This window comes from Sciurus carolinensis, chromosome 14 (assembly GCF_902686445.1).
Source record: "Sciurus carolinensis chromosome 14, mSciCar1.2, whole genome shotgun sequence".
Taxonomy (NCBI): Eukaryota; Metazoa; Chordata; class Mammalia; order Rodentia; family Sciuridae; genus Sciurus; species Sciurus carolinensis.
This window is the reverse complement of record NC_062226.1, coordinates 1811114-1835814: the sequence shown is the minus strand read 5'-3', so window position 1 is coordinate 1835814 and position 24701 is coordinate 1811114. Positions and strand designations below refer to the sequence as shown.

General features: G+C 59.4%; 3 protein-coding genes across 6 annotated transcripts; 2 read left to right on the top strand and 1 right to left on the bottom strand.

Moving 5' to 3' along the window:
- Window positions 1-268: 268 nt before the first annotated feature.
- Window positions 269-4047, top strand: LOC124963916 (lipocalin Can f 6.0101-like). Of its 3 annotated transcripts, none has more exons than XM_047523642.1 (7): window positions 269-390; window positions 1128-1264; window positions 1692-1765; window positions 2422-2529; window positions 2744-2845; window positions 2988-3013; window positions 3942-4047. In XM_047523642.1, exons 1-6 carry the CDS (start codon window positions 295-297, stop codon window positions 3011-3013), a joined length of 543 nt encoding a protein of 180 aa, XP_047379598.1. In that variant the 5' UTR covers window positions 269-294; the 3' UTR covers window positions 3942-4047. The 3 variants fall into 3 exon arrangements, with proteins under 3 accessions (XP_047379598.1, XP_047379599.1, XP_047379600.1); XM_047523643.1 differs by having other exon boundaries at window positions 2422-2533; window positions 2748-2845; XM_047523644.1 differs by having other exon boundaries at window positions 3864-4037.
- Window positions 4048-5132: 1085 nt separating this feature from the next.
- Window positions 5133-16538, top strand: LOC124963914 (lipocalin). Of its 2 annotated transcripts, XM_047523641.1 has the most exons (7): window positions 5156-5253; window positions 5490-5908; window positions 6593-6729; window positions 7733-7806; window positions 8026-8133; window positions 8874-8969; window positions 16401-16538. In XM_047523641.1, exons 2-7 carry the CDS (start codon window positions 5519-5521, stop codon window positions 16469-16471), a joined length of 876 nt encoding a protein of 291 aa, XP_047379597.1. In that variant the 5' UTR covers window positions 5156-5253; window positions 5490-5518; the 3' UTR covers window positions 16472-16538. The 2 variants fall into 2 exon arrangements, with proteins under 2 accessions (XP_047379596.1, XP_047379597.1); XM_047523640.1 differs by having other exon boundaries at window positions 5133-5908; window positions 7607-7806.
- On the bottom strand, window positions 12010-20804 carry Glt6d1 (glycosyltransferase 6 domain containing 1). The gene is made up of 3 exons (XM_047523645.1): window positions 20731-20804; window positions 13245-13382; window positions 12010-12821 (listed from the first exon to the last, which is right to left on the bottom strand). The coding sequence occupies exons 1-3, from the start codon at window positions 20802-20804 to the stop codon at window positions 12155-12157; spliced, it is 879 nt and encodes a 292-aa protein (XP_047379601.1). The 3' UTR covers window positions 12010-12154.
- Window positions 20805-24701: the final 3897 nt, after the last annotated feature.

The window sequence follows — 24701 nt, the reverse complement described above, 5'->3', positions numbered from 1 at the left end:
GTCTACAAAGGCCTCTCAGTCCAGGTGCCAAGTGGCACAGGGGCCTGGCCCAGAGCCCCCAACGTGACCTTTTCAGAGGAAGCAGCTCGAGGCCCCAGGGCTGGCAGCAGCCCTCTCCAAACACGCTGATATCCTAACACCCTGGTTCCGGGGATGGTGCAGGACAGAGGACGGGCAGCAGGGGTTGTTTTCTTTGGCTGCCCTGGTTCTGGAGCAGTATATATGCAGCCGAGCGGGGCCGTCCATACCACATCCAGCGCGCTGCGTCCAGAACAGAGGAGCCACGCAGCGGAGATGAAGCTGCTTCTGCTGGGCGTCTGGCTGGGCCTGGCCTGGGCCCAGCAGGACCAAAGCCCGGTGCCCGTGCAACCTGGCTTCCATCCTGAACAGGTGCCCCTGGGGGCCGGAGGGAGGGTATGGAGGGTACCCCCTGTCCCTGAGGCCTCTCCTGGGCCCCTTGCACCCCAATATCCCCTCAACGCCCTGTGCACTCCAATGACCCACAGCCCCCCGCACACCCTGACCCTCTCAGCACAGCACAGTCCACAATTAGCTGTGTTGCACAGGAAGACTCTGAGTTTCCTGCCCCTCCCAGCTGGGAGGGCGCAGCCCAGTGGGGTCTGAGCCAGGTTCTGCACTGAGAACCCACCAGGACAGTGATGCCCCTTCAGAGGCCAGGAGCTCTGGGCACTGAGCCCTCACTCCTCTGGGTCCCCTCCGGATGTAGGCCTCAGGAGACCATAACACCTGTCCAGGCCCCAGGAGGACTCCAAGCCCATGGCCTGAACAAGAGGGACAGGACCCTGAGGCCAGATGTCTCCACCAAGCGTCACATTGCACACAGATCCCAAGGCCTCTGGCCTCTGAGTGGGAAAGGACAAGGGGGCTGGGGAGCAGGTGACCACTCCTATCCCTTCAGCATCACCCTAGCTTGGCTAGGGACAGGGTCAGTAGCCCTCGACGCCCCCACTAGCATGAAGTCTGAGATAAGGGGGGTCTGCACCATACACCCCACCAGGGCACACCTGCACCCCCAGCTGCAGCCCAGCTCCAGGGAGGATGGCTCCCAGGGACACCAAGATAAGGACAGGGACACCAAGATGAGGACAGGGTCTTGCTGCCTGCAGGTGGAGGGACCCTGGCACACCATCAAACTCGGTGCCACTAACCGGTCTGTTATTGAGGAAGGGGGCTCCTACCTGTGTTTCATGTCTGACATCAAACTCCTGGAGGACGGAAACTTGAACATCACCTACTTCCACAAGTGAGGGGGCTGGGACTGTCCTTGGCATGACCTCTGAACTTCCATCCTGGCTCCGTCTGGCCACATCCCAACCCCTTTCCCTAGGGCTTCCAGCTGCTCACAGCTCAGCCCCCCACCTCCCTCCCCAAAGGGCCCCGAGTGGTCCTCTGGGCCACTCTCCTGGAGGGTGTGCAGCATCCAAGCTCCATCTGGGCAGACCCAGGCCAGCAGCTGGCTCATGCTCAGGCGCCCTGGTGGGACCCAGACCAGGGGGTGTGTCTCAGAAGAGCTGCCGTGTACACTGGGATGTGGCTCAGTGGGAGAGCTTGCCCAGTGTGCCAGGCCCTGGGCTCCATCCCCAGCACAAGGAAGGAAGGAAGGAAGTGAGAGAGAGAGAGAGAGAGAGAGAGAGAGAGAGAGAGAGAGAGGGGATGTTGCTTTCTTTTAGGGAAGACGGAGTGTGTGTGCAGGAATTCTACATTGGGGAGAAGACCAGCACGCCTGGCCGCTTTACCTTTGAGTGTAAGTACAAAGGCGACAGACCAGGAAGGTTCTGGAAGAAGAGGGGAGTGGGTAAAGGGGGAGGTGACCCCACAGATCTGGCAACCACCCCCTCTGAATCTCAAAATCCCAGAGCATCATTCCCCAGACCATTCCCTGGAATCCCAGGGCTCCCCACAGACTGAGGACCCGTGACGTGGGGAGCCGTGGAGGGAAGCGGGCTCCGGCACTTCCTCGCCAGGGCTCTAGGGTGTGGCCTAAGATTCCCCTGTGAACAACAGTTCCCAAAGTACAAAGGAACACTTGTGCTAGGGACAGAGGATGCACCTGGAGAGGAGGGCGGAGCTGGGCCGTGCTGCATTGACAGGGTGCTAAGCCAGAGCTGGGCAGGAGCAAAGACGACTTTGTCAAGAGGGGCCTCCTTGGCCCTTCCTTCTCCCTGCACTGCCCTCCCTGGAGAGAGACTGAGACAATGAGACAGAGAGAGGCGGAGCCAGGGACACAGAGAGAAAGAGCTTGGTGGAGCCACTGGTCTGGATGTGGCAGGGTCCTAGGCTCGGCCAACCTGTTAATGCTGAGCGATAGGCAGGGCTGAGCCCTTGGGGGAGGCACAGGTGCTGGTGGGGAGGGGGCAAAGCCCCAGCAGGCATTGTGGCCATTCCTGATTTCTGTCACAGATGAAGGTAAAAACTTCCTCACCTTCGTGGCCACGGGCCATGACTTCCTCATCATGGACCTGGAGAACCACAACGAGGCGGGGATTCTGATTGTGGTGGAGCTCCATGGTAGGTCCCCACCCACCCAGAGAGCGGAAGCAGCTCAGTCTCAGGATGAGGCAGAGGGAGCTGGGGCCCCAGTTGGAGGGCCAGCGGGGTGGGCCTTGGGGCTCAGGGGCTAGAGCCTCCCCAGGGGCTGCCCCAGGGCCCTCCTCGCCGGCCCCCAGTGGGCTCCAAGGGGCTGCAGTCCCCTGTGACTGGCCGTTCAACTCTGGGGCTGCAGGCAGGACCTTCCTGGTGGACAAGGAGGGGCAGGAGGTGTACAGGAAGCACACACTCAGGAGAGGTATCGGGCAGGACCACATCGTCGACCTGTCTGCACACGGTGAGCCGCGCCTGCTAGTCCCGCTTCTCACACTCCACCTTAGAAATCCTCCCTGGGGGGCAGAGGTGCAGAGTGGGGTCCGTGTGGGCTAGGGCAGGCTCACCTGGGGCTCAGTAATCTCTGCTTCCTCTTTGGTCTGCAGTAAGATGCACCTCCCTGGGGTCCTAGGTGAGTAGACACCTGCCTGTCTCTGTCTTTGCTGCTTTGGGCCTGTGGCTTTCTCCAGGGACCACCCTGCCAAGTGCAGCCCCCAGCCCACGGGGCTGTGCTTGCTAAGATGCCGTGTCCCAGGGCCCAGCCCCAATCAGAGCATTGGGTGGACCCAGGCAGGCCCCTGCTTTGCCCGGGGGCTGGGCAGCTCTTCCAGAATCCCAACTCAGATCTCAGGAGGGGCCACAGCTTTCAGCCACCCAGGAGAAGGGAGGTTGGCTCCTGGCCTCAGCCTCCCTCTGCCTCATCTGCAGTCACCCACTTCCTGCCCGCCCTGTACACACACACACCCCTGCACACATGTGCACACCCACACTGTTGGCCACTCCCTGGCTCACACTGCTTGGCTCAGTGCTCCCTGCAGTCTCATACCCTCTTACAGCTCTGCTGAGCACTGACAGCCCTCACTCCCCCCAGGGGCCCTCCTGGGTCCTCCCTGCACCCAGGGTAGGCTGCCTCCTCACACCCCTGCATTCTGGCTTGTTAGGCAGCCTCCCAGGCAGCAGGGTTGAGCCTGCCTCAGTGGCTCAAGAAGGTAGTGGGATACCTGGGAATTACCACCCAAGACCAGGGAGAGACCCAGGAATTGCCACCCAAGACCAGGAACAGAAGGAGCCCTGGTCCTGCCCCAGCTCCTCCTGGAAACCTGGGGCCTGGTGGTGTACGGGGCTCAGAGCAGAGGCCAGTGAGGCTCCAGGGGTCCAGGAGCTTGGCTTCCTGCTCAGCCATGGGGTGTGCAGGGACTGGGGGGTGAGGCTGCAGGGCCATGGGGAAGGGGACAGACACAGAATTCCTGATCTGGAACCAGGTGCTCCCTTAGCACTTGGGCAGTCGGGGAGGCATCCTGCTGGACTGGAGATAAGCAACGAAGCATCTGGATCCCCAGGTCTCTGTTGTGCACAACCTGGAGCCAGCATTTCCTGTGGCCCCCGCTTCTGGATGCCTCCTGACTCCCACGCCCTTCCCTCTGCAATAAACCAGTTCTGCATCTGCTCCAGGGGTTTCTTGTGCCCAGCGGCCAGCAGGCTCATTTCTGCTCAGAGGAGCGGCCTCCCCTGAAGAGGGGGTGGTGTGGTGGAGAGTGTGGAGCGTCTCCATCCCTGGATACAGCCACAGGCAGCCTCCCAACATCTGGGGGCACAGGCAGCGTTCCCAGAGACAGAAATCCCATACCAAGGGTAGTGGCTGGAATTTGGAGGGGTCACAGGGTGTGCTGGGTCCCCCAGACGCTGAGGGTCCCATTCAGACTCAGAGGAGTCCCCCAGCCCCTGCCCATGTTGGTCCTCCTGAGCAGGGAAGCTCAAGGTGGAGTGTCGCTGTGGCCAGAGGAGGGAGCGGGGGCAGGATACTCCACCCACCAGAGATCTGGATCCACCCAGCTCCTCCCAGAGCCATAGCAGGAGGCCCTCCCTGGGCCTGGGTGGGGGTGGTCAGGATGTGGAGTTCTGCGGGTCACTCACCCAGGGTCTCGAGCACGGGCCCACTCGGCCTCAGGCAGGTGGGAGTGGAGGCCTCCCAGGGTTGCTGTGGGAGGCGGGCCCTGAGGGTCCCCACCCAACTCCTAAGGCCTGAGTCGACCGTGTCTGTGGCCAGGAGTGGGCGGCCCACCTAACCTGCAAGCCCGGCCCCAAGCTGAGGCGGCTCTTAGGGGCCTGTCCCTGCCCCAGGGGACCCAAGCGCTGCCTGACCGAAAGCACAAGGACCACCCTACGGGTCAGACCAGATCTGCTCTGGCTGCAGCTGCTGGCCCTTCCCTGTGGGTGACCACTCCATGCCAAACCAAAGCAGTGGGAAGTCGACCTCTCCACGAACTCCCAGGACAGGTGCTGGACAAAGCCCCTGGCACGGGTCAGCCACCTGCACCCTCACACAGGGCCGGTCACTCCCAAGCCAACTGCAGCAGTGAGAGCCTGGGCTGCCGCTCACCCCAGACCTGCCACTGGAACTGGCTCCTGCTGGGGTGGCTCTAGGGTTGGGGTGGCGTGTGAGGTAGGGTAGGTTCTGAGCCTCGGCTCTTGGCCAGGCCAGGCCTGGAAGGGCAGGGCTGGAGATGAGATGAGAAGGGGCCAGCAGAAGGTGGGGTACAGAGGAAGGTGTCACTTTTGGGGACCAGCCGGCACCTCAGCAGCTGCAACAAGGTGGGGAGGGCTGGACCCAGGGGCAGGCGCCGATCCTCGAGGCAGAGGTGGACCTAGGAGGTGGGCAGCCCACAGTGTCCCGGACACAAGGGTCAGGGTGGCTGTGGGGATAGAGAGGGGGCTGATTTGAGGGACACTCATAACAGAACAAATCACCACCCGCAGGGCTTGGTGCCCATGCCCGGGCCATCCGAGGGCCTCTGTGCCGTCCCCTTCAGCCCCACCCACTCCAGGCAGGAGCTAAGTGGGTGCCAGGCGAGTGGGGACACCAGTGGTCCCCACATTCCTGCTTGCAGGCCTCGGCAGGAGGAACTGGTCCTCGTGGATGGAGCAGATGCGTCTGCATCCTCCTGTGTCCTCCTTGGTCCTCCTCAGTAGGCAGACCACCTCCAGGCTCCCAGGACAGGCTCACGATGTGACCAAGCTGGCCCGACAACCAGGCCACATCCTCCCGCCGCCCAGACACAGGCGGGTGCAGGGAGGCGGACCGTCCTGGGGAAGGACTGGGATGGGGAGGACGCACACTGTCCGGCGGCTGCTCAGGAGAGGCTGCTGGAGGACGTTCGCAGAGCAGAGAGGGAGGCCAGGAGCTGCTCCCCAGGGCCTGCGCACCAGGATGCTGCTGCTGCTGCTGCTGGCCCTCAGCCTGGGCCTGGCCAGCGCCCAGGAGACTCTAGAGGAGGTGCCCGTGCAGCCTGGCTTTGACGCACAGAAGGTGGGTATCGCGGGCCAGGCCCCAGACGGCACCAGGGCAGGACGGGCTGTGTCACCTTGAGGAAGTTCTCCAGCTAGGAGCAGGGGTTGGGGCTCAGGCCCAGCCCTGGCCGCAGGGGCTCTGGTGGACACAGGAGTATTAACTTCAAGGTCTCCCTGGCTTCTCCCAGAAGATGAAGCTGGGGCCAAGGGAAGCCCGAGGGCTGTGGAGCCTGCACTGCAGAGATGCAGCCATGGCTGGGCTGAGGGCCACACTGGGGTGAAACCAGGGGTAGGGGGGTCCTTGTCCGCCCATTCCGGGGTCTCAGCACCCATGGTCAGGTGTGGGGACTAAGGACCCAGGCTGGGGGCACCGTCAGCAGCTGCAGGACACAGCCCCTCTCCAGACTGCCCTCCCTGGATGCACAGGGGAGACAGTTTGAATCAGACTTGGGAGGGGCTGAAGGACGCAGGGGGTGAGCAGCGAGTGGGAGTAGGTCAGGGAGGCGGATAGCTGGAGCGAGCGGCATGTTTTCAAGAGGAAGAGAAGCCACCTTTGTCTCCAAGGAAGCCTACCAATGTGCCCCCAAGGGACCCTGACCAATTCCTGCCCTGGGAGTCCCTGCCCGCCTGCTGGTCAGGCTCCGCTGATCCTGGGGCAGGGGACTAGCCAGCCTTGCCTGTCCCTGTGCCCTCACACCTGCAGGTGGAGGGACGTTGGCTCACCATGCAGCTGGCCACCAGCCACAAAGATCTGGTCTTGCCAACTGACCCGCTGAGACTTGCTCTCCACTCCATCCAGACCAGAGAGGGTGGTGACATGGAGTTGGTGCTGTTCTGGATGTGAGTATGGTCCCTGCCACTCCTCCTTCTCTGACCCAGGGCCCCCAAGGGATGGCACCAGTGAACAAAACCAGAGGCCACGTGGCACTGAGCTGGGCTGGAGCCCTTTCCCTGAGAGGGGCAGGCCCTAACGCTCTAGGAGAAGGGCCAGCAGGAAAGGCCTGGACCAGGGCCAAGCCGCGCTGTGCCCAGGGGACAGCAGGCTGTGCCCTCCAGCTTCCAGCCTGGAGACAATCACAGTCCAGAATTCAGATGGGCCTCTCCAGTGTGTGCAGGCAGCCCGCTTGCCAGGCCTGGGGCACATGCCTGGGATCTCGGCTGCTCCAGAGGCCGAGGCAGGAGGATTGGGAGCCCAAGGCCAGCCTGAACCAGCTGAGCCCTTATCTCAAATAACAACAGATGAATAAAGAAGTGGTTAATTTAATCCCAAGAAGCTTCGTCCAAGGAACACACCACCCAGGCTGCTTCTGCCCAGCATAAACTGCTTTTTGCCTCATCAAGCGAGGGACCCCACAAGGACTGTGCCCAGTGTAGGAGAAAAAGACCCTCAGCCCAGCCAATACCCTGTCCTAGACACAGATGCATGGTGGCCCCAGGGACCTCCTTCAGCACATGCCCTCTTGACCCTGCCTTCAGATCTGGAGTCCCTGGGGCAAGGCCAAAGGGGTGGGGCTTGTCCACATAGGAACAGCCAGGACAGGGTCCCTGACCCCAAGACCCAAAGCTCAGCACCAAGGGCTAAAGGGCCCAACCCCTTCCAGGAAGCTTGGGTTAGCCCAGCTGTAGGAACCCCGCTTCTTTGCTCCTGCCCGACCCTGCCTCCACCCTGGGCACCATGGCCCCGCCCTCCTCCCCCAGATGCCTGACCCTGACACAGGTGCGAGTGCCAGGCTGCCCCAAGCCCAGGGAGCCGAGAGCCCTGGAGAGGACTCCCAGGGTGGGGCTCCCCATCTCCCCAAAGACAGGCCAACTGGGAGCCGCAAGAGGGTGACCTTTTTCCCAGAGGAGAAGGGGTATGTAGAGGAATGAACGTCACTATCCATCCAGCTGGGCGGCCAGGCCAGTACCAAGGCTCCTGTGAGTACCCAGTCTGGGGTCTGGCCTTGCACTGAGCGAGGAAGGGTTGGGCAGGGCCCCAGATGCTCTGCTCTGGAGAGGAGCTTCAGGCTTTGCAGGGAGGAGCATGTGCTGGAAGGAGGTGGGCTTCTCTCTAGACCGCTCTGTGCTGCCCACGGGAGGGGGCCTGGGCCTGGGACAGAGGAGAGGCGAGCACGTCAGCGGCCTGGGACCCCCCAGCTGTCGGGGGCAGTATGCACATCTGCTTTGTTAGCACCGACTACAGCAACCTCATTCTTTATGTGCGCTTGGAGGACGTCGAGGTCACCAGCCTGTGGGCACTTCTGGGTGAGTGGCCGGCTCTCACCAGTGCTGGCCAGCATGGCACCCAGATCACCAGAGGGGAAGGGGTACCTGCTGGACACTCCTGGGTCTGTCCCGAGACTTGCTGTCTGGGAAGGGAACTTTCTGTTCTCTGTCGCAGGGGTGGGGCAGCTGGGCAGCTGTCACTGGGGCAGCTGTAACTGGGCAGTGCCGTGGGCTGACCCATTCACCCACGCTCATGCAACTGATAGGTGTCGTAGGCCTGGACGTGCCAGGGCTGTCTGGGAGCTGGGGTGCCCGGGGCTGGGCCATGGGAGAAGAGACTGGGGATACGGGACGAGGATCCTACAGAGCCAGGGCCCTGGAGGGGCAGCACCAGCTGAGGCCCCCGGAGCAGGGCGGGGAAGAGGCCAAGCAGCCACACCGGGAGGGGTCTGAGGTCTGCATCGGCCCACTCCTTCAAGCACCGGGCCACTGAGCCTCGGCAGGCCCGCTTTCAGAGGGTCCAGGGCAGGGGCCACGGCAACAGTCCAGGGAGGAGGACAGACCCGGCCTGGGAGGCAGCGGGGCAGGGAAACTCCGTGCTGGGACCAGCCCCAGCCTGTGCCCTGCATCCCAGCAGCAGGCGGAAGGCAGTATCGGGGCCTGAGGTCCGGCTTCCCCAGCTGCCCCAGGCTCTGGCTCCCTGTTGCCCACCCCAGAGGAGGGAACAGAGGAGATGGAGACCTAGGCCTCGGCCCCTCACCACAGCACTCTGATTTCAGCGAGGACAATGCTCGAGGACCCCATGTGGCTGGGGAGGTACCTGGAGTATGTGGAGAAGTTCCACCTGCAGAAGGTCCTGGTCTTCAATGTGGCTGGTAAGCTGCACTCCGTCCTCCCCGACAGCCAGCCTGACCCAGAGCTCCACACACCAGGCCGGCCTCCACGGCACCCTCACAGTCAGACCCGGGCGGACTTCGCCTGTGGGGTCTTGCTCAGTCCGCAGGCTACCCGGGAGGTCAGGCGTGTGAGGGTGGGGCCGGCAGGCCATCCTGCGACGACTGGTCCATTAACTGAGTGATTTCAGAGTGATGGAATGATGGCCTTCTCTGTCCCTCCACAGGACAGTGCCCCAGCCCAGGCCCAGGGAAGGACACTCCCTGAGCCTTCCTACTGGGCCTCCATTTCTCTACACTGGCCTCAGCTTCCTGGCCTCCCCCTTCACCCTGGCCTGCAGCCAGGGACATGCCAAGGTGCCTGAAGCCCCTGAAGCCTGTCCCTTCTCCACCCTCCCTCCCTGTGGGTCACCAGGTCACCTGCCAACTAACCCCGAAGGGACCTGCAGCGTCTCCCAGCCTGGCCTAGTGCTGGAAAGAGACTGGGGAGGGGCATGTGGCCCCATGTCCCTGCCTCCTCAGAAACACCTGCAGGGAGCAGACAGATCTCCACAGTTCCTGCGCCCGCCTGGGGCCAATGGCATCGTCCCGTGGTGTCCTTCATAAGGCGACCCCAGGGCGCCCGTCTCAGCTGCTCCTGCCCCTGACCTGGCCCTGGGTCTGCTCTGAGCCGCTCTGGAGAACCCCAGCAGCACTATGGCCATGGCTCGGACCCTCTCCTCACAAGAGCCAGGCAGGCTGGCCAGGGACTCGAGGACTCAGAGTCAAGGGCCCTGTAAGCGCACGCCCACCTCTGCTCCAGCTGGCTGTGGGCCACCTGCTTGCCAGGCAGGCTCTGGGGAAACCAGGTCAGCGTCCTTGACACCCACCCAGACAGGTCTGAGCCGGCACCTGGCCCCCAACACCCGTCTGCAAAGCCTACCAGGAGTGGCCCCACCTGGCCAGGCTCTTGCCCACGCCCCTCCAGAGGGAGATAAACAGGACCTAAGACACTGACCGGCTACAGGTGGGATATCACCAGGGGTGACTCAGAAGCTGGTGATGTGGTGACAAAACAGACCCACAGAGCAGAGTCGCTTCCCCTCAGCCAGCAGCTGTAAGCACACAATGGCATAACAGCCCAAGAAGGTGCAGGCTTCATGTGGAAATGAAAATATCCTGATCCTGTCACTGAGAGGCGCCACAGGGCGGGGTGGGCGGGGTGGGCAGCGCACGCCCAGGTCCAGCCGCAGCACCGCCCACCACGGCTCAAGTACACAGAGTAAACACGCTGTTTCCGTACCTCCTTCAACACAGTTCCTTAAAATTAACTCCTGATCCACTCTTTAAAAAAGAAAACTTGAAATTTCTCTACTCTCTATACTTGGGGGCTGAGCTCCCAACAGTACAGAAACTCCAAGGGGAAAGAGGGACCCACAGAGCCTTTAAACTCCGCTCGTCAGGGTTACATCTGCAGAACCGAAGTACAAAAACCCATCGCTGATATTTGCAATGAACTTGACAGCGAATTCCCATCACACATATAAATATACATCAGACTTCTTCTTATTTAAAAAGGAACAGTTAGAAAAATGAGCAGAAGACCCCAAACGGGGCCCTGTGCACACCCCGAACCCCAAAGCCTGGGAAGCAGGATGGCAAGGAGGGTGGGGCTTCCCGAGTCTTCCGAGAAGAGGCCCTGCTGTTGTCTATCAGCTCAGAAAGGCGACTGTTCAGAAAAGTTCAGTGACCCCTGCCACGGGGGAGGGCAGCTGGCAGGCCTCTCGGACTCCTCCGCGGGTCCGAGCTTGGCCCTGGGGGCCCACAGGCTGGCGAGCCGTCCCCATCCCCAGGGGAGCCAAGGGCTTGCTCTGCTTTGAGAACGACTCCTTCACTTGCCAGCTACCTCTGTAGAGCTCCTCTCTGAAAACCTCCCAGCCTTCTCCCCCACAGCCCCTGCTTGGTGCCCTCCCCCTCCCTGCCGGGTTGGACCTGGGGCAGTGATGGACAGCCCTGGACGGGGCTGGGCTCCCTTCCTTCTCCCTCCTCGCTCTTGGCATCTGTGCAGACTGTGAATGCAAGGGAAGGTCACTTAGAGCAGACAGCAGAGCCAAGAGCTGAGCCTGGCACCAGAGTGCCAGAGGGCTGTGCAGGGGAGCCGCAGGAGTGACCACGGGTGGACCCTGAAAGCAGCAGCCCCTCCCTGGCTCTGGGCCTTGTCTGCCCGTGGTGTCAGTGTTAGGGTGAACACTCCAGAGCACTCACGCCCCCCACTCGCTGGGGCTGCCAGGCAGGGGGGCCGGCGGGAAAGGTGGACACCCCTTCCCAGCACTGGAGGCTCAGGTGCCGGGCCTGGTGCTGCAGGTGGATCTTCTGAGGCCTCTTCTCAGTTTGTAGGCACCTGTGTCCTCTGTGGTCATCCCTCTACACGGGTCCCAGTCCTGATTTCCTCTTCTGATAGGACACTCCTGTCACACCCAGGTCAGGTCCACCCTGAGGGTTTCATCTTAACCTAATGACCTCTGTAAATACCTGTCACATTCTCAGAAACCAAGGGTCAGGATTCCAAAATGCAAGCGGCGGGTGGGGGACGGTGCACCCGTGTGATGGCCCAGCTGCAGCGGACATCGCTGGCCCTGGCTGCCTCTGTCCAAGACGCTTTCCCAGGAAGCACAGCAAACACCTCCTTAGAAAAGAGGGCAAAACAGCAAGCTCTAAACACACGGACTTACCACCTCTCTCTGTGACACCAGAGAGCCTGCTGCAGTCACCTAGGCTCCGTCACCGGCAGGAGAGACGGACCCGCCACTTTCCTGCGTCGACACCAAGGTGAGCCGCGTGTTGGGACAGTGAGCCGACGGACGTTTATTTCTTTTCTTTTACATTTAATAACACTTCTCTGCTTTGCAAATAGACTTTTTTCTGAACTGGAGTGTTTCTCCATTTTAAAAAAATGTGTCCTGTTCATGTCGTCTACAACACAAGACGGCAGCCTCCACGAGCGGACGTCACGTGGCCGCCTCTCACTCTATCCCCATCAACCCAGTCAGAGGAGTCCACACTGCGGGCAGGAAGGTTTCTTCTGGAAGGGTGTGCCGTTTAGAATCTCTGTGAGCAGGGAGGGTTCAGCGTCCTGTGTGTGTAAGGAACGGCGGGGACGTGCCCCAGTCCTGGGGGCATGCGTCCCCTCATCTCCTCTCAGCGTGCAGAGCCACCTTGACATAGTGCACCTGGGGGGGCACGTTGAACGTGGAGTCCCAGCCGTACTCAGGGGACAGCAGCTTGGCCGGCTTGTTGAGGAAGAAGAACTTGTTGAGGTACCTTTCGAAGGTGCTATTGAGCCCCTTTTCCAGGTCGTGGATGACCCCCCGCAGGTATTCCCTGATAAGGTCCAAGATCTTCTGGGGCGTGCCACCCACGATGGAGCCACCGTAAAAGAAGTCTCCCTGCCCGAACGGGATGTAGGCTGCTGACTGAGACTGCCTCTCGTAAGGGTAGTTCCTGGTGTTCCTAAAATACCACCAGCCGTGGAGCTGAGCCACAGACGTGCCCAGCGTCTCCACCCCAAAGTCGTCCTGGAAGACCAGGTTGGCGGCCATGCTGAAGAGGAAGTCGGCCTCCTGCAGGATGTGCGTCACGATGTGCTCCCCCAGCACCTTCATGCGCACCAGGTCGACGTCCGACCACCACGTCTCCTCCTCCATCAGAAGCATCTGGAAGGTGCAGAGAGGGCGGAGTGCCATGCTGGGCCGCCTGAGGTGGCTGTCCGTCATGATGTAGAAGACCACCCTGTGGCCGGGCATGAAGTACTTGTTGGCTGACTGCAAGAACAGCTCCAGGTACTTGTCTGCAAACCTGGAACACATGGGGCCAGAAGCTTGTGTCCTACACATTCTTTGAGGAATGGATGCCACCAAGGCACAGTCTAATGGAAGCCCCAATGCCAAAGAGCCCAAGAACCCTGGCTAGAGAAGTTGGGGCCACAGCTCCACGGGACTGGTCAGTGGACAAGGACCTACTGAGCCCGTGGGCCTGGCATGCCTTGGAGCTTTGGAAGCACAAGCCAGAGCTAAGCGGATGCTAGCCAAAGGCCTCCCAAGTGGACCCATGGACACGGCCACAGCCGACAAGTAACCACAGCGAGGTTCTTGTTGAGTTTGGCTGGAAGTAGCAGCCACAGCAAGGGACAAGCTGCCCTCTAGGGCAGAATGTCCAGGGATTCCTGTCTTCATTTTTCCCAAGTAAAAAGGGCAAAGGGCAAAGGTTGACGGTCCCTACCTGCCACTAGCAAAGACCGCCAGGCCCACGGTGATGTTCCGCCTCTGGTAGTACTTGTCCAGGGCCTGTGTGCTGAAAGTGCCTTCCCACAAGATGGGCGCCAGCCAGTCCGTGGTGGTGGTGACGTCCAGGCGTTTCCTGGGCAGCATGCAGGACAGTTAGGCAGGGCCACCATGTTGGGTGGTGGCCAGGGGTGCCAGTGCAGAGCAGTGCTGATGCAGCACCTGCTGGGTGCCAGACAGGTGTGGTGTGCACAGGTCACACGCCTGACCCTGGCAGGGCCCTCCAAGGTATCTGGTGTCTTGCCTGCCCAGCATGTGCAGAGCCCACAGAGGCCGAGCACGTCACCCCAGGGTCACGGTCAACATGAGACACACGCTGGGCGGGTGTTCGTTCCCTGCTCTCCTCAGCCCCACCTGCCTCCCGTCGACCACTTTTCTCCAGCTCTGATGGTACGTGGGCATTTGGAGGGGAGAAGCTTCAGATCAAGAACACTCCTGGTTATGGACCGAAGCCAGCACGCAGGCAGGTCCACGGCCTCCCGCACGGTACCTTCTGTTCCCCGACCCCGCTCCCCACGCCGATGTGACATGCTCATGCCTGCTCCAAACCAGCCATGTGGTCTAGCAGAGTTAAAAAGACAAGCCCGGAAGGGGAGAGAGACATCAGATTTCCAATAATACAGAAATAACAGTGGGATTTAAGATACACTGGGCTGGCTCCACACTTGAAAATCAATGTAAATTTCACATCAAAAGGCCAAGACTGACTGCGGGCCCATAGCAATCAGTATAGAAAAGGCATGACACACATTCAGGATTTAAAGGGGAACAAATAAAAAGTTCCAGAAAATAGGAACAGGGGACTCTCCTGTCAAGGTCGTCCACCAGCTCCAGCTGGCACACGGAGGGGCAGAGGACTGGGGCTCCTGCTAAGGTCAGAGGCAGGCCACAGCACCCCCTCCCTTACACGCAGCACAGTGCCGGGCACCAAGGTCACCGCAGCATTGGAAAGGGCAAGACGGCCCTGTCCACTCCACATCGGCCTGCTTGGTTCTCATGGGAAACCCGAAGGCACCCAGGAAGAAAGCCCCCGGGACTGATGAATGAGTTCAGGGGTGGCCAGGTACAAGATCAGCTGGCAGAAAGTCAACTCAAGTCCACCCACCAACAACGCCGGTGCAGAAACTGAACTGGAGCCCGGACTGCCACAAGCCTTTGGCTAGTTCTCATGGTTCTCAGAAAAAATCGAGACTTTCCTTGTTGGTTTTATGGAAGTTCTTGCCGATGTCACTCGAGACTTTTTTATGCCCATTCTATTGGCAGTGCCAAGGAGCAGGGAGATCTCTGTGAATAGACACAAGGACACTGCTCTGCAAAATTATGTCCTACTGTTATGGGATGAAAATTTGCAAACCCCCAAATTCTCATGCTGAAAACCTGATCCCAAGGTGATGGAGGCAGGCCTTTGGAACTAGTCATGAGGGTGTGGCCCTCCTGATGGGATTATTGCCCTCAGGAGAAGAGACAGCAGAGAGCGTCTCTGCTCTCTCCCCCTCTCTCTGCCATGTCAGGACAGAGTGTGACCATCTGAAGGCCAGGAAGAGGGCCCTCACCAGAATCTGACCATGCTGGCTCCCTGGGCTCAGCCTCCAGAACTGTAAGAAGTCCCTATTTGATAAGTTTTTTTTTTTTTTTTTTTTTTTTTTTTTTTTGTGGCACTGGGGATCGAACCCAGGGCCTTGTGCATGCAAGGCAAGCACTCTACCAACTGAGCTATCTCCCCAGCCCAGAAGTCCCTATTGTTAAAGTCGCCCAGTCAGTGTCGCTCCTTCAAAGTAGCCAGAATACTGTAAGTTCCGCACCCTAGGTGGGACATTCATATCTGTCACCACAGTGGTCCCAATGTACCCAGCTCCTGACCCAGCAGCACCGCATGCCAACGCTCACAGCAGCACAGGTCCTGAGAGCACAATACTTCGAGCACCCATGAGCAGGACCGGGTGGATCTGCTGGGGCATTTCCACGCGGGAGTGCTACACGGACGTCAAAATGGACTGCAGCAATGTGCAGAGTTTGGGTGAATCTTAGCCCCAGCACCAAGAAGGAGGTAGGCCCAGAAGATTACAGACATGCACGGTCCCCTTTGAAAAGCTACAAACTACTAAAATTCAAAAGTGGACCCTTCAGAATACATACAGCCGAGATGGAATGGTAGAGGAAGGAGAGAGAGTGCAAACCACCAGGACCACGCAGTCCCTGAGCGGAGCGGGAACAGGGGGCATCGCAGAGGTGGCACAGACAGAGCCAGGCCGAGCGTGGAGGCTGCAGTCCTGTCTCCTTAAAAACCAGCCAGCAGAACCTGACTCCTGGATCGTGATGCATCTACTCCCTGCATCCTAGATCCCCTTCAAAGACCCACGAAAGACAGGAATTCACGAGAGACAAAAGCTAACTGTGGAAAGGCGTTCACACCCCAGGACAGTGAGTGCAGGCTGAGTTGAGGTGGTTTAATAAGCAGTTCAGTCACAAATAAGAGCTGATAATACTTTAGTTTATCCACTATGAACAAGAAATTAAAAGGGAACAATGATTAAAGGAAATTTAGCAATTTTATCTTTACATCAAATGTGTAGATGTCTATAATCCTTGATCTAACGACCCCATTTCAGAAATTTATCCCACGAATAACACACACCAGTGTTAACAAAAAAAGAAATACAAGGTCAGCCACTGAGACACTATGAGGACATCCCCCAACTATGAGCCACTGGAGCCCCCGGAGGCAGCTGAATCAGCTGTCCCCAGAGGAAGCACCAGTGGCCATCGTGGGACAAAGCGCCCCAGGTGAGGTGCCAAAAGAAAACACCACTAGTGACCTTCTCACACTGCCTCTGAGGCAAGCAGGGGAACCCAGACAGACCCTCGGGACACAGCCAGCCCCCCACTCCTTAGTTGCTCCGTCACCGCCAGACACACCGAAGTGTGTCTGTGTTGAAGGAGCGGACACACTTCTGCCCTGGGGCATGATGGGACAACTGAAGTCAGCTACTTCCTGACCTCCAGGTGCCAAACCCTGTGCTGGGGCAGTGGACCGGGGCCAGCTGTCCCGTCCGCATACATGGCCGCATTGTGAGTGAATTCTTCTCTTTTGCAGTTTCCATGAGTGGCATCCCCATGAGCAGAAGGGGTCTGGATTGGCTGCACACACAGCTTGGCCATCCCTGAATAACCTGAGACCTCTGAGCCCGGTGGGCGGAGCACATCCACTCCCTCCTTGCCTGCAATACCTGGGGCTTGGCAAGCAGACCCTGGGCACCCACTGGAGCCTTGAAGACCAGCGCTCCGCTCTGGACCCCAGGGAGCTATAATATGGGGATCAGGAGCAAGGAACCTGGTCCCTTCAAGTGGGACATGCTGTTTTCATAAAGGGACATTTTGTTCTTACTTGGGTCTAAACCAGGTTGACAGCTGAGGTTCTTCTGTGAGATGGTTCCTGGGGACAAAGGGGAAACCAGGTCATCACAGAATCAGTTTGCTCAACAAACACCTGCTGAGTACCCCCAGGAGACACTATTTGGAAGTAGCTCTACCCCCACCTATAGCCTCTGCGTCCTGTCCTTGGGAACACACCCAAAACAGATGGCAGTCCCCAGGGGATGCCACCTCAGCAGCGACTGAGCCCTGGACATACCCAGCATGCCAACTCACACCCAGGTCCAGAGGCAGCAGGAAGGAGGTCTCTATGGGGTCTGGAGGCACCAAGCTGGCCCAGGGAAGAGGTGTGGGAAGAGGAGGCCATGACCCGAGGCAGAGTGGCCAGGAGGCTCGTGGCTGGGGCACTGTGGAAGGTTCCACAGTCAGGGTAAGAGCATGTGCATGGAGACAGGCGTGGAGTTGGCTGATTTACTCCTGAGAACCAGTGGTCTGTGCTGTGTTAGCAAGGAGCAGCGGGAGGTGCAGACCTGACCCTGGATTCAATAAGCACTGATGCTTCTGGGCTCACCAGGGCCCATCCCCTTAAGCACATTGCAAGCTGAAGCGCTGTGAGTTGGAAATGTCAGCCCAGCCTGCCTGACCGTGCTCAGAACCCCTGCAGCAGCTTATAGGAAGAGTCGTCCCCACAAAGCCTGCTTTATGGGAAAGCAACGGTCACCTTGTGGAACTTCTGAAGGCCGTACTGAGTGGAAAACATGGTGCAGAGCCAGGGCAGGTCAGGGGCTGTGGCACCGACCGTCCAGAGTTCTCTGGACCTTGGAGCGCATCCCTCGCAGTGAAGTTCCTCCGCAATGGACCTCCCCAGCACACATTCTCAAAATCCACTCGTCCAGGCCAGAGTTCCTCAAAGACAGTGTGTGGTATGAGGGGAACTTGCTAGAAAGTCACCACTTTCACAGAGCTGGTCTTGCTGATCCAGGGTAGGAGACAGGGCTAGTGGAAGAGAGTCCCATCCTGAAGAAAGTTGCCATCCCTACAGGACACGGACACAGCAGCAAAGCCACCCTGTTCCTGGGACAGCAGGCGGTGCGGAGCCACCATGGTGAGGATGTCACCCTCTGGTGGAGGTGGCCCCTGCAGCCCAGGCTCACAGCAGAGTGGCAGCAAACTGGCCCTACACATCCTGCCACTTTAAACATGGCCAGCGAGCACCTGCTCGTCCTGCTGCACTTTCCCAAGGGCCCTGACCTGAAAGACCCCCACCACTGCAGCCTTGCAGAGCTCTCTGACCCTGGGCTCCTGCTGCCATGAGAGCCCTCTGCTGGACAGGCACACTGCCCCTTGCCTCGGCCCCCCAGGAGGCTGCCCAGGTCCACACAGGCAGCCTGGCCGCAGGAGCCCTCAGCAGTGCTGTCCACCCTGCGCTCACACTGCCATCTCACGTCCTGTCCTCTCTGTAACCGGCCCCAGGTCCTCTGACCCAACACACACCACACACCTGCGAACCCAGACACAGATGGACGCAGACGTGTCCTCCAGCTGGCAGAACGTGGCGGGACGTGGTGCTGCCGGCCGAGGCACCTTGCTGTGGAGGGGCTGATGGGAGAAACTCAGCCCCAGGCCGGAGATGACGACAGGTGAGTGGACCCCAGTGGACGGGGTCCAGCGTGGCAGGGGTGCTCCTGCTAACAGGCCCAGGTCTCTCAGCTTCACTCAGTGCCCTCTCTTCCTCATTCCTATATCCACCAACCCAGCAAAGGAGTCCCTCTTCTTCAGGGGTGGGGGACACGCAGAGTTTGAATTTGAACAAAGATGTTTTGCAATTTGAATTTTTAAATTTCTAGAATGAAGTTCCATGTATTTGTTCATTTCTTAACCACGTTACTGACTCAGTGTCTCACGTACGTGGGCGTAATGCCCATTCCCGGGCAGACGGCCGAGTCCCTGTCCGTTTCTTCCCTGTGACCCTCGACTGTGCAGCTGCCCAGTGCTGCAGAGCCTCCCAGGGCTGCCGTCCCTGCCAGCCGCTGCTGTGCAGACCCAGGTTTTAGAAATGAGCCCTGGATGCAGTGGAAGCTCATGGTTCTAATGACAAATGACACTGGCATCTTTGCACACCATATTCTACCTGCACATCCTTTCTGGTGCGTTCTGACGGCTCTCGTGCCATTTGTTAAATGCCTGGCTTCCTCCTTTACCTGCTTCAAAGGCAGCCCCTCACGCATGCTGTGCAAAGGCTTTCTCTCCTGACTGTCTCTCCCTCCCTCTCGGCCTCTCTCCACCTCTCTCTCTCTCTCTTGTCTCTCCCTCTCCCCCTCTGTCCCTTTCCATCTCTCTCTCTCTCTCTCTCTCGTCTCTCTCTCTCCCTCTCTCCACCTCTCTCTCTCTCTTGTCTCTCCCTCTCTCTGCCTCTTTCTCCCTCTCTGTCCCTCTTTCCGTCTCTCTCTCTCTCTCTTGTCTCTCCCTCTCTCCGCCTCTCTCTCTCTCTTGTCTCTCCCTCTCTCCGCCTCTCTCTCTCCCCCTCTGTCCCTCTTTCCGTCTCTCTCTCTCTCTCTTCCTCTCTGTCCTTCTTTCCATCTCTCTCTCTCTCTACACCTCTCCCCCCGCCTCTCTCTCACAGCCGCTTTTCCAGTGATGCTCAGAAACCCCGCGTTGCTCATGAGGACAGGTGGGAGCGGCATTGGGGAGACTGGAGTTTAGATTTCCAAGAGTGAACGTGGGCAGGTTGGCAGACGTGGCCCTGGTACACGCAGGTCTTATGCACATCAGACACGTGGTTGGAACTTTGAGAGGGTTTATAATTCATGTAGAACAGCTCTTTGGCCTCTCATGTGGCTTTGTTTATGGCGTCTGTTATATAAACACACTGTCCCCCGATGGATCTTGTTTCTGTTTGCCTGGCAAGCTCCTGCGGGCACATACCGTGGCTTCCTGCTTCCTGGGGCCCGAGCCCAGCATGTAAACTGGTGCCCACTCAAGAGTCAGCAGGTGTCCAAAGGGAGAGAAGCAAAATGCTTGCTTCTCCTGGCTGCTGTGGGCTCGGGAGGCCCTAGTGCTCTCTGGTGGAGGAACCAGCAGGGGCACAGTGCAGTGGGAACCCCGCTCTTTACTGGGGGCTTCTCCCCGGGCCACAAGGGAGACAGCTCTGACTGTCAGTCCAGCCAGGCACGGTGGTCACACCTGTAATCCCAGCAACTCAGGAGGCTGAGGCCGGAGGATGGTGAGTTCAAGGCCAGCCTCAGCAACTTAGCAAGATCCTCTCAAAAAATAAAAATGAAAAGGGCAGGGGTGTGGCTCAGTGGTAGGGCACCCTGGGATCAATCCCAGCACCGAAAGAAGAGGAGGAGGAAAAGGAGGAGGAATCCAAACACAGACGCGACTGTGGGGGCTCCTGCTCTGCCACAGGGAGTCAGCCCCGGCCGAGGCGTCAGGCCGGCTCAAAGGAGAGGGGTTTGTGCAGCTCTCCTGGCGCCTCGGCGGCAGGGACGGGTCTCTGGGTGCTCCTGCCTCCTCTTCATGAGCCTCCGGCCTTCTCACTTCCAGGCATCTCCGCCTCGGGTGTGGTTTACTATGCAACGAGGTGACGATCACCAGGGCACTTCAGTGACTCCCAGGCACGGGTGGCCCCTCACCCTGCAGCTGCTGCTCGTCGCCTGGGAAAGCCCTGAGTGCAGCCGGAACAGGCAGACCAGGGTCCTGCCTCGGCGCGTCTGACTCTGGGGACCTGTCTCCAGCCGTCTGCTTCTTGGTGTTTCTGCTGCCCCCGGGTCTCAGCCGAGCTGGCTTCCCAGCCTCCCAACCTCCAGGAGGTGGATCGAGCCCAGGGCCTCCAGGACCCCTGATCTGCTGTCTGCTAACCCCATAAGGCTGAGGGCAGCTTATTTCCCCAGAGAGGTTTTAATTCCTAGCCCTAAGGGACCCTGGTCCCCATGGGGACCCCAGCATAACTGGGTCAGCCCGAGCGCTGCCCGTGTTCTCCGATAAAGTGGGCGGTTTCCGTCGCCCCTGCCCGTCACTAAGCTTGTGGAGAGTCGGTGTTAGGTATTTACCTTAAGTAGTGCTTGGCCATCATCAGGGATAAAAGAACTGAAAGCAGTAGCAGCATTCTTCGTTTAGAATTCATTCTCTCCTAGGGAAAGGGAGGGAAAGCAGGTTTGAAGCCATAAGAAGCACATCCTGTCACCTCCGACAACGGATTGGTGCGCAGACGCTTGGACCTCGGGGCTCGCTTCCAGGCAGCGCAGCCTCGGGGAGACGGCCCTGAGCTGGGACACACAGTGCCTGCGGAGCCTCCAGGTGCAGGTGCCCCTGACGCCACCTCTCTGGAGTGAGGAAGGCAGACCTCTGTGCAGGCCAACAGGGACGGAGCCCGGGGCCTCCTCAGCCTCAGGGTGCCTTCTGCCTCGTCAGCCTGTGCTCCTCCGCCTCCCAGGGACAGTAAACGGGTGCTTCCAGGACCGCGGTATTCAGAGCTGGAATGGTCACCGGGACTGGTGTCGAACTCAAAGGTACCGGACTCCAAAATGGAAACCAGACTTGGGCGGGGGCCCAGCTTCTGTTGCAGATTCACATCTGTGGAAAAGCCCCGTGGGGGTGGTGCCCGGGTCAGAGTCAAGTGGAGGTCTCCCTGTTTCGTTGTTGAACAGTCATTTAATAAACTCCTGAGACGCGACCTCTCTGAGCTGAGCTCCGTGTGCACACAGCCTGAACGCAGGCTTCAAATAGCGGCCCACAGGCTGCGACCCTGATGGTGTTCCAGACTGGTGACACACTGGGGACCGCCCGCGAATCATCTGCAGACGCGAGGAAAGAAAGACAAGCACTGAAAATCACCTTGGTCACGTGGCTACTTGGAAACTGGACGTTACTAGTGCGGCTCCCGTTCTATTTCTGCCTGGCGACTCTGCAGGTCCACCTGGACACGGTTCTCCAGCCTCTCAATTTGAAATGACCACCTTGTAAATTCAAGGTTGCTGGAACCAGCACGTGGCGAGGCCGGCGTGGCCCCCAGCCGCAGCCTGCTCCCAATCCCGGCAGCAACCCGCCACTGCCAGCACTGCCAGGACCCGTGAGGTCAGGTCGGGAGGTGGCCACCACTGACACCAGCACCCCAACTTCCAAACACCCCGGGATGCCTTCACCTCAGGTCAGGTGGGTAAGGAGGCAGCCAAAGTTGTCCTCAGAGACGGCTCTGTCCTGCGGCCTCTGTCCAGTCAGGAGTCGGCCCTGCCGTGGTTCCCAAGGGCCTGCGTTTCCAAGGGTGGTGATGTCACCAGACTCCTTTGTGATGCAAGCACCGTGGGCGCACCAGCCAGCTCTGCTGTCCCCTGCGGCGGGGCTGGCTGCTGAGGAGTTTGGGATACCTTGACATAGTCTTGCCTTTGCCACGTCCCTATGCACGCGAGCGGCCGCCTCGCTCGTGGAGGGCACCTCCAGCAAGGGCGTGGGGCGTCCCCAGCAGGACAGAGGGGACGTGTCCTCCCGGTCTCCCTGTGCCCCAGGTTCCCCTCTCTTCCTCCATGCTCATTTTCCCACAACGCACACGCCTGCCGTGGGTCAGGAGCCACAGCACAGGACGGTGCGCGTGACCCCGCCTTCTCCAGATGACGTCCCCTTGTGTGCCTGCAACCCTAACCCACCGGAAAATAAAAGATTTTCTTCCTGAAAATATACGTATGCTAGTTTCTCGTGGCTGCTGGAGCAGCTGCCTCCAACAGGTGGCCTAAGCCAAGACGAGGCTCGGGCGTCCAGAGGTCTAAAGGAAGGATCCAGAGAGACGGGCTCTCGCAGATGCAGAAGCGGTGAGCCAGATGTTCCTATCGGGGCATTCCGAGTGCCGCTGAAGAAGCCCTGCCTTCCACGGTTGACAGCATGTCCCTGGGCAGGAGGACACGCCTGCTCGCTTGGTCTCTCATGCCCCCTCGTTGCCTCCGTCCCTCCCTGTGCCCTGCCTGGGCCTCTTCCTGCAGGTCTGAGGGCCGCTCCTCCCTATTCAGGCCACACACCAGGGGGACCCTGGGCTCCGCTGCCTGGCTTCCCGACGCTAAGTTCCTCCAGCCCTAGGGTATTGGCTTCCCAGCGGCAGCAGCGGCCAACACCCCTGCCCAGCAGGGCTCTCCCCAGCGCTGCTTACCCTTCATTTTCTGCTGTGGTTGGAAGATGCCCCACTCGGAGAGGAACGTATCCTGAGTCCTCCATTAATGGTATCACCAGGGTGGGAGGGTGAGCCCGCTGTGGTGGTCCTTAGGGTGGAACCCCAATGCTGAGTCCTGGTACCTTTTTTTTTTTTTTTAAACAGGGCCTCACTATGCTGCCCAAGCTGGCCTTGAACTTGAACTCCTGGGCTCAACAATTCTCCTGCCCCAGTTTCCTGAATGGCTTAGGGCACACCACCATGCCTGGCTCCTGGTGCCTTTATAAAAAAGGAAGAGACCACACACACAGACACACACACACACACACACACATGCACACACACACACGCACACACACATGCACACACACATGCACACACACACATATACACACACATATACACACACATACACACGCACACACATACACACACATATACACACAGGCACACACATACACACGCACACACATACACACGCACACACATACACACGCACACACACACACGCACACACACAAGCACTTACACATGCACACACACGTGCGCACACACACATACGCACACACACATACACACACATATACACACACATACACACGCACACACATACACACACATATACACACACGCACACACATACACACACATATACACACACGCACACACATACACACACACACACAAGCACTTACACATGCACGCACATGTGCGCACACACACATACACACACATACACACACACATACACACACACACATACACATGCACACACACACGCACACGGACACACACACAAGCACTTACACATGCACGCACACGTGCGCACACACACATACGCACACACATACACACACACATACACACACACACATACACATGCACACACACACGCACACACACACATACACACACAGGCTCCCTATTCCAAGTCTCACTGCCACTGGCAGCAAGACCAGGGCCGGCCTCTGACTTCGTGTTGGCGGTGTAGCCAGCGGCCTCGGCAGCCGACCCAGCCGTCACCCTTGCTGTGGTGACGTGCCCTCGCACAGCTGGCGTGCCTCCTCTTTGCAGTCCCCACCTTTCTCCCGTCTCTATTGCAGCGGCTCCCTAGAACACAGAGAAGGCACGCAGCTCTCCCTCCTGCCTCTCTCTGTCTCAGCAGGGCCCGTGTTGCCCACGTCTCCCGCTGGGACTGGCTTTCACTGGCTACTACCAAGCGAAGACGCGCATGAAGCTGGGCTAGCCCCAGCGTGGTGGGCGTGGCGTCTTGGAAACTGTCACCAAGGAATCACATGAAGATGCCTTCCAGGATGGTCCCCTTCACGCCTGGCGTGGCTCCCACTTGACGCTGGGAGGCGCCCCACACTGGTGCGGCTCCTGAGGGCTCTCAGGACAGGCCACCCCAGACCTGCCGGTCCTGGAGACTTCTCAAAGTCTGCTAACGAGAGGAGTCAGAACTGTGGCTGCCTGGAGGGCACCAGAGAGCTTTCTGGAAGGAGGGGAATGTCCCACGTCTTGCTGGGGCCTGGGTGCCACTTTGACCCCAACCCCAAGCTGTCCCAACCTCTGCTTCTGGCCTGAGGCAGACACAGGGATGCCTGTGTCTGGGGTCAGACAAACTGGCAGGTGGGTCTGGCAGAAGGCCCCAAGGGAACCAGCTGTGACCCACAAAGGGAAGGGCTCCTGGAAGCCACGTTCACGGCAAGGTCCCGTCACAGAGACCACGGATGTCAACCCAGCCACCCTGACCCTCTGCGCAGCCTCTCCAGCCTGTCTGGAGCTGTCTGACTGGAGAACCACACCTCCAGGACCCGAGGGGAAGCTGGGGCAGGAGGGGCCAGTGGCAGCCTGCTCCCAGGTGGGGAGCAGAGATTCTCTGCCCTT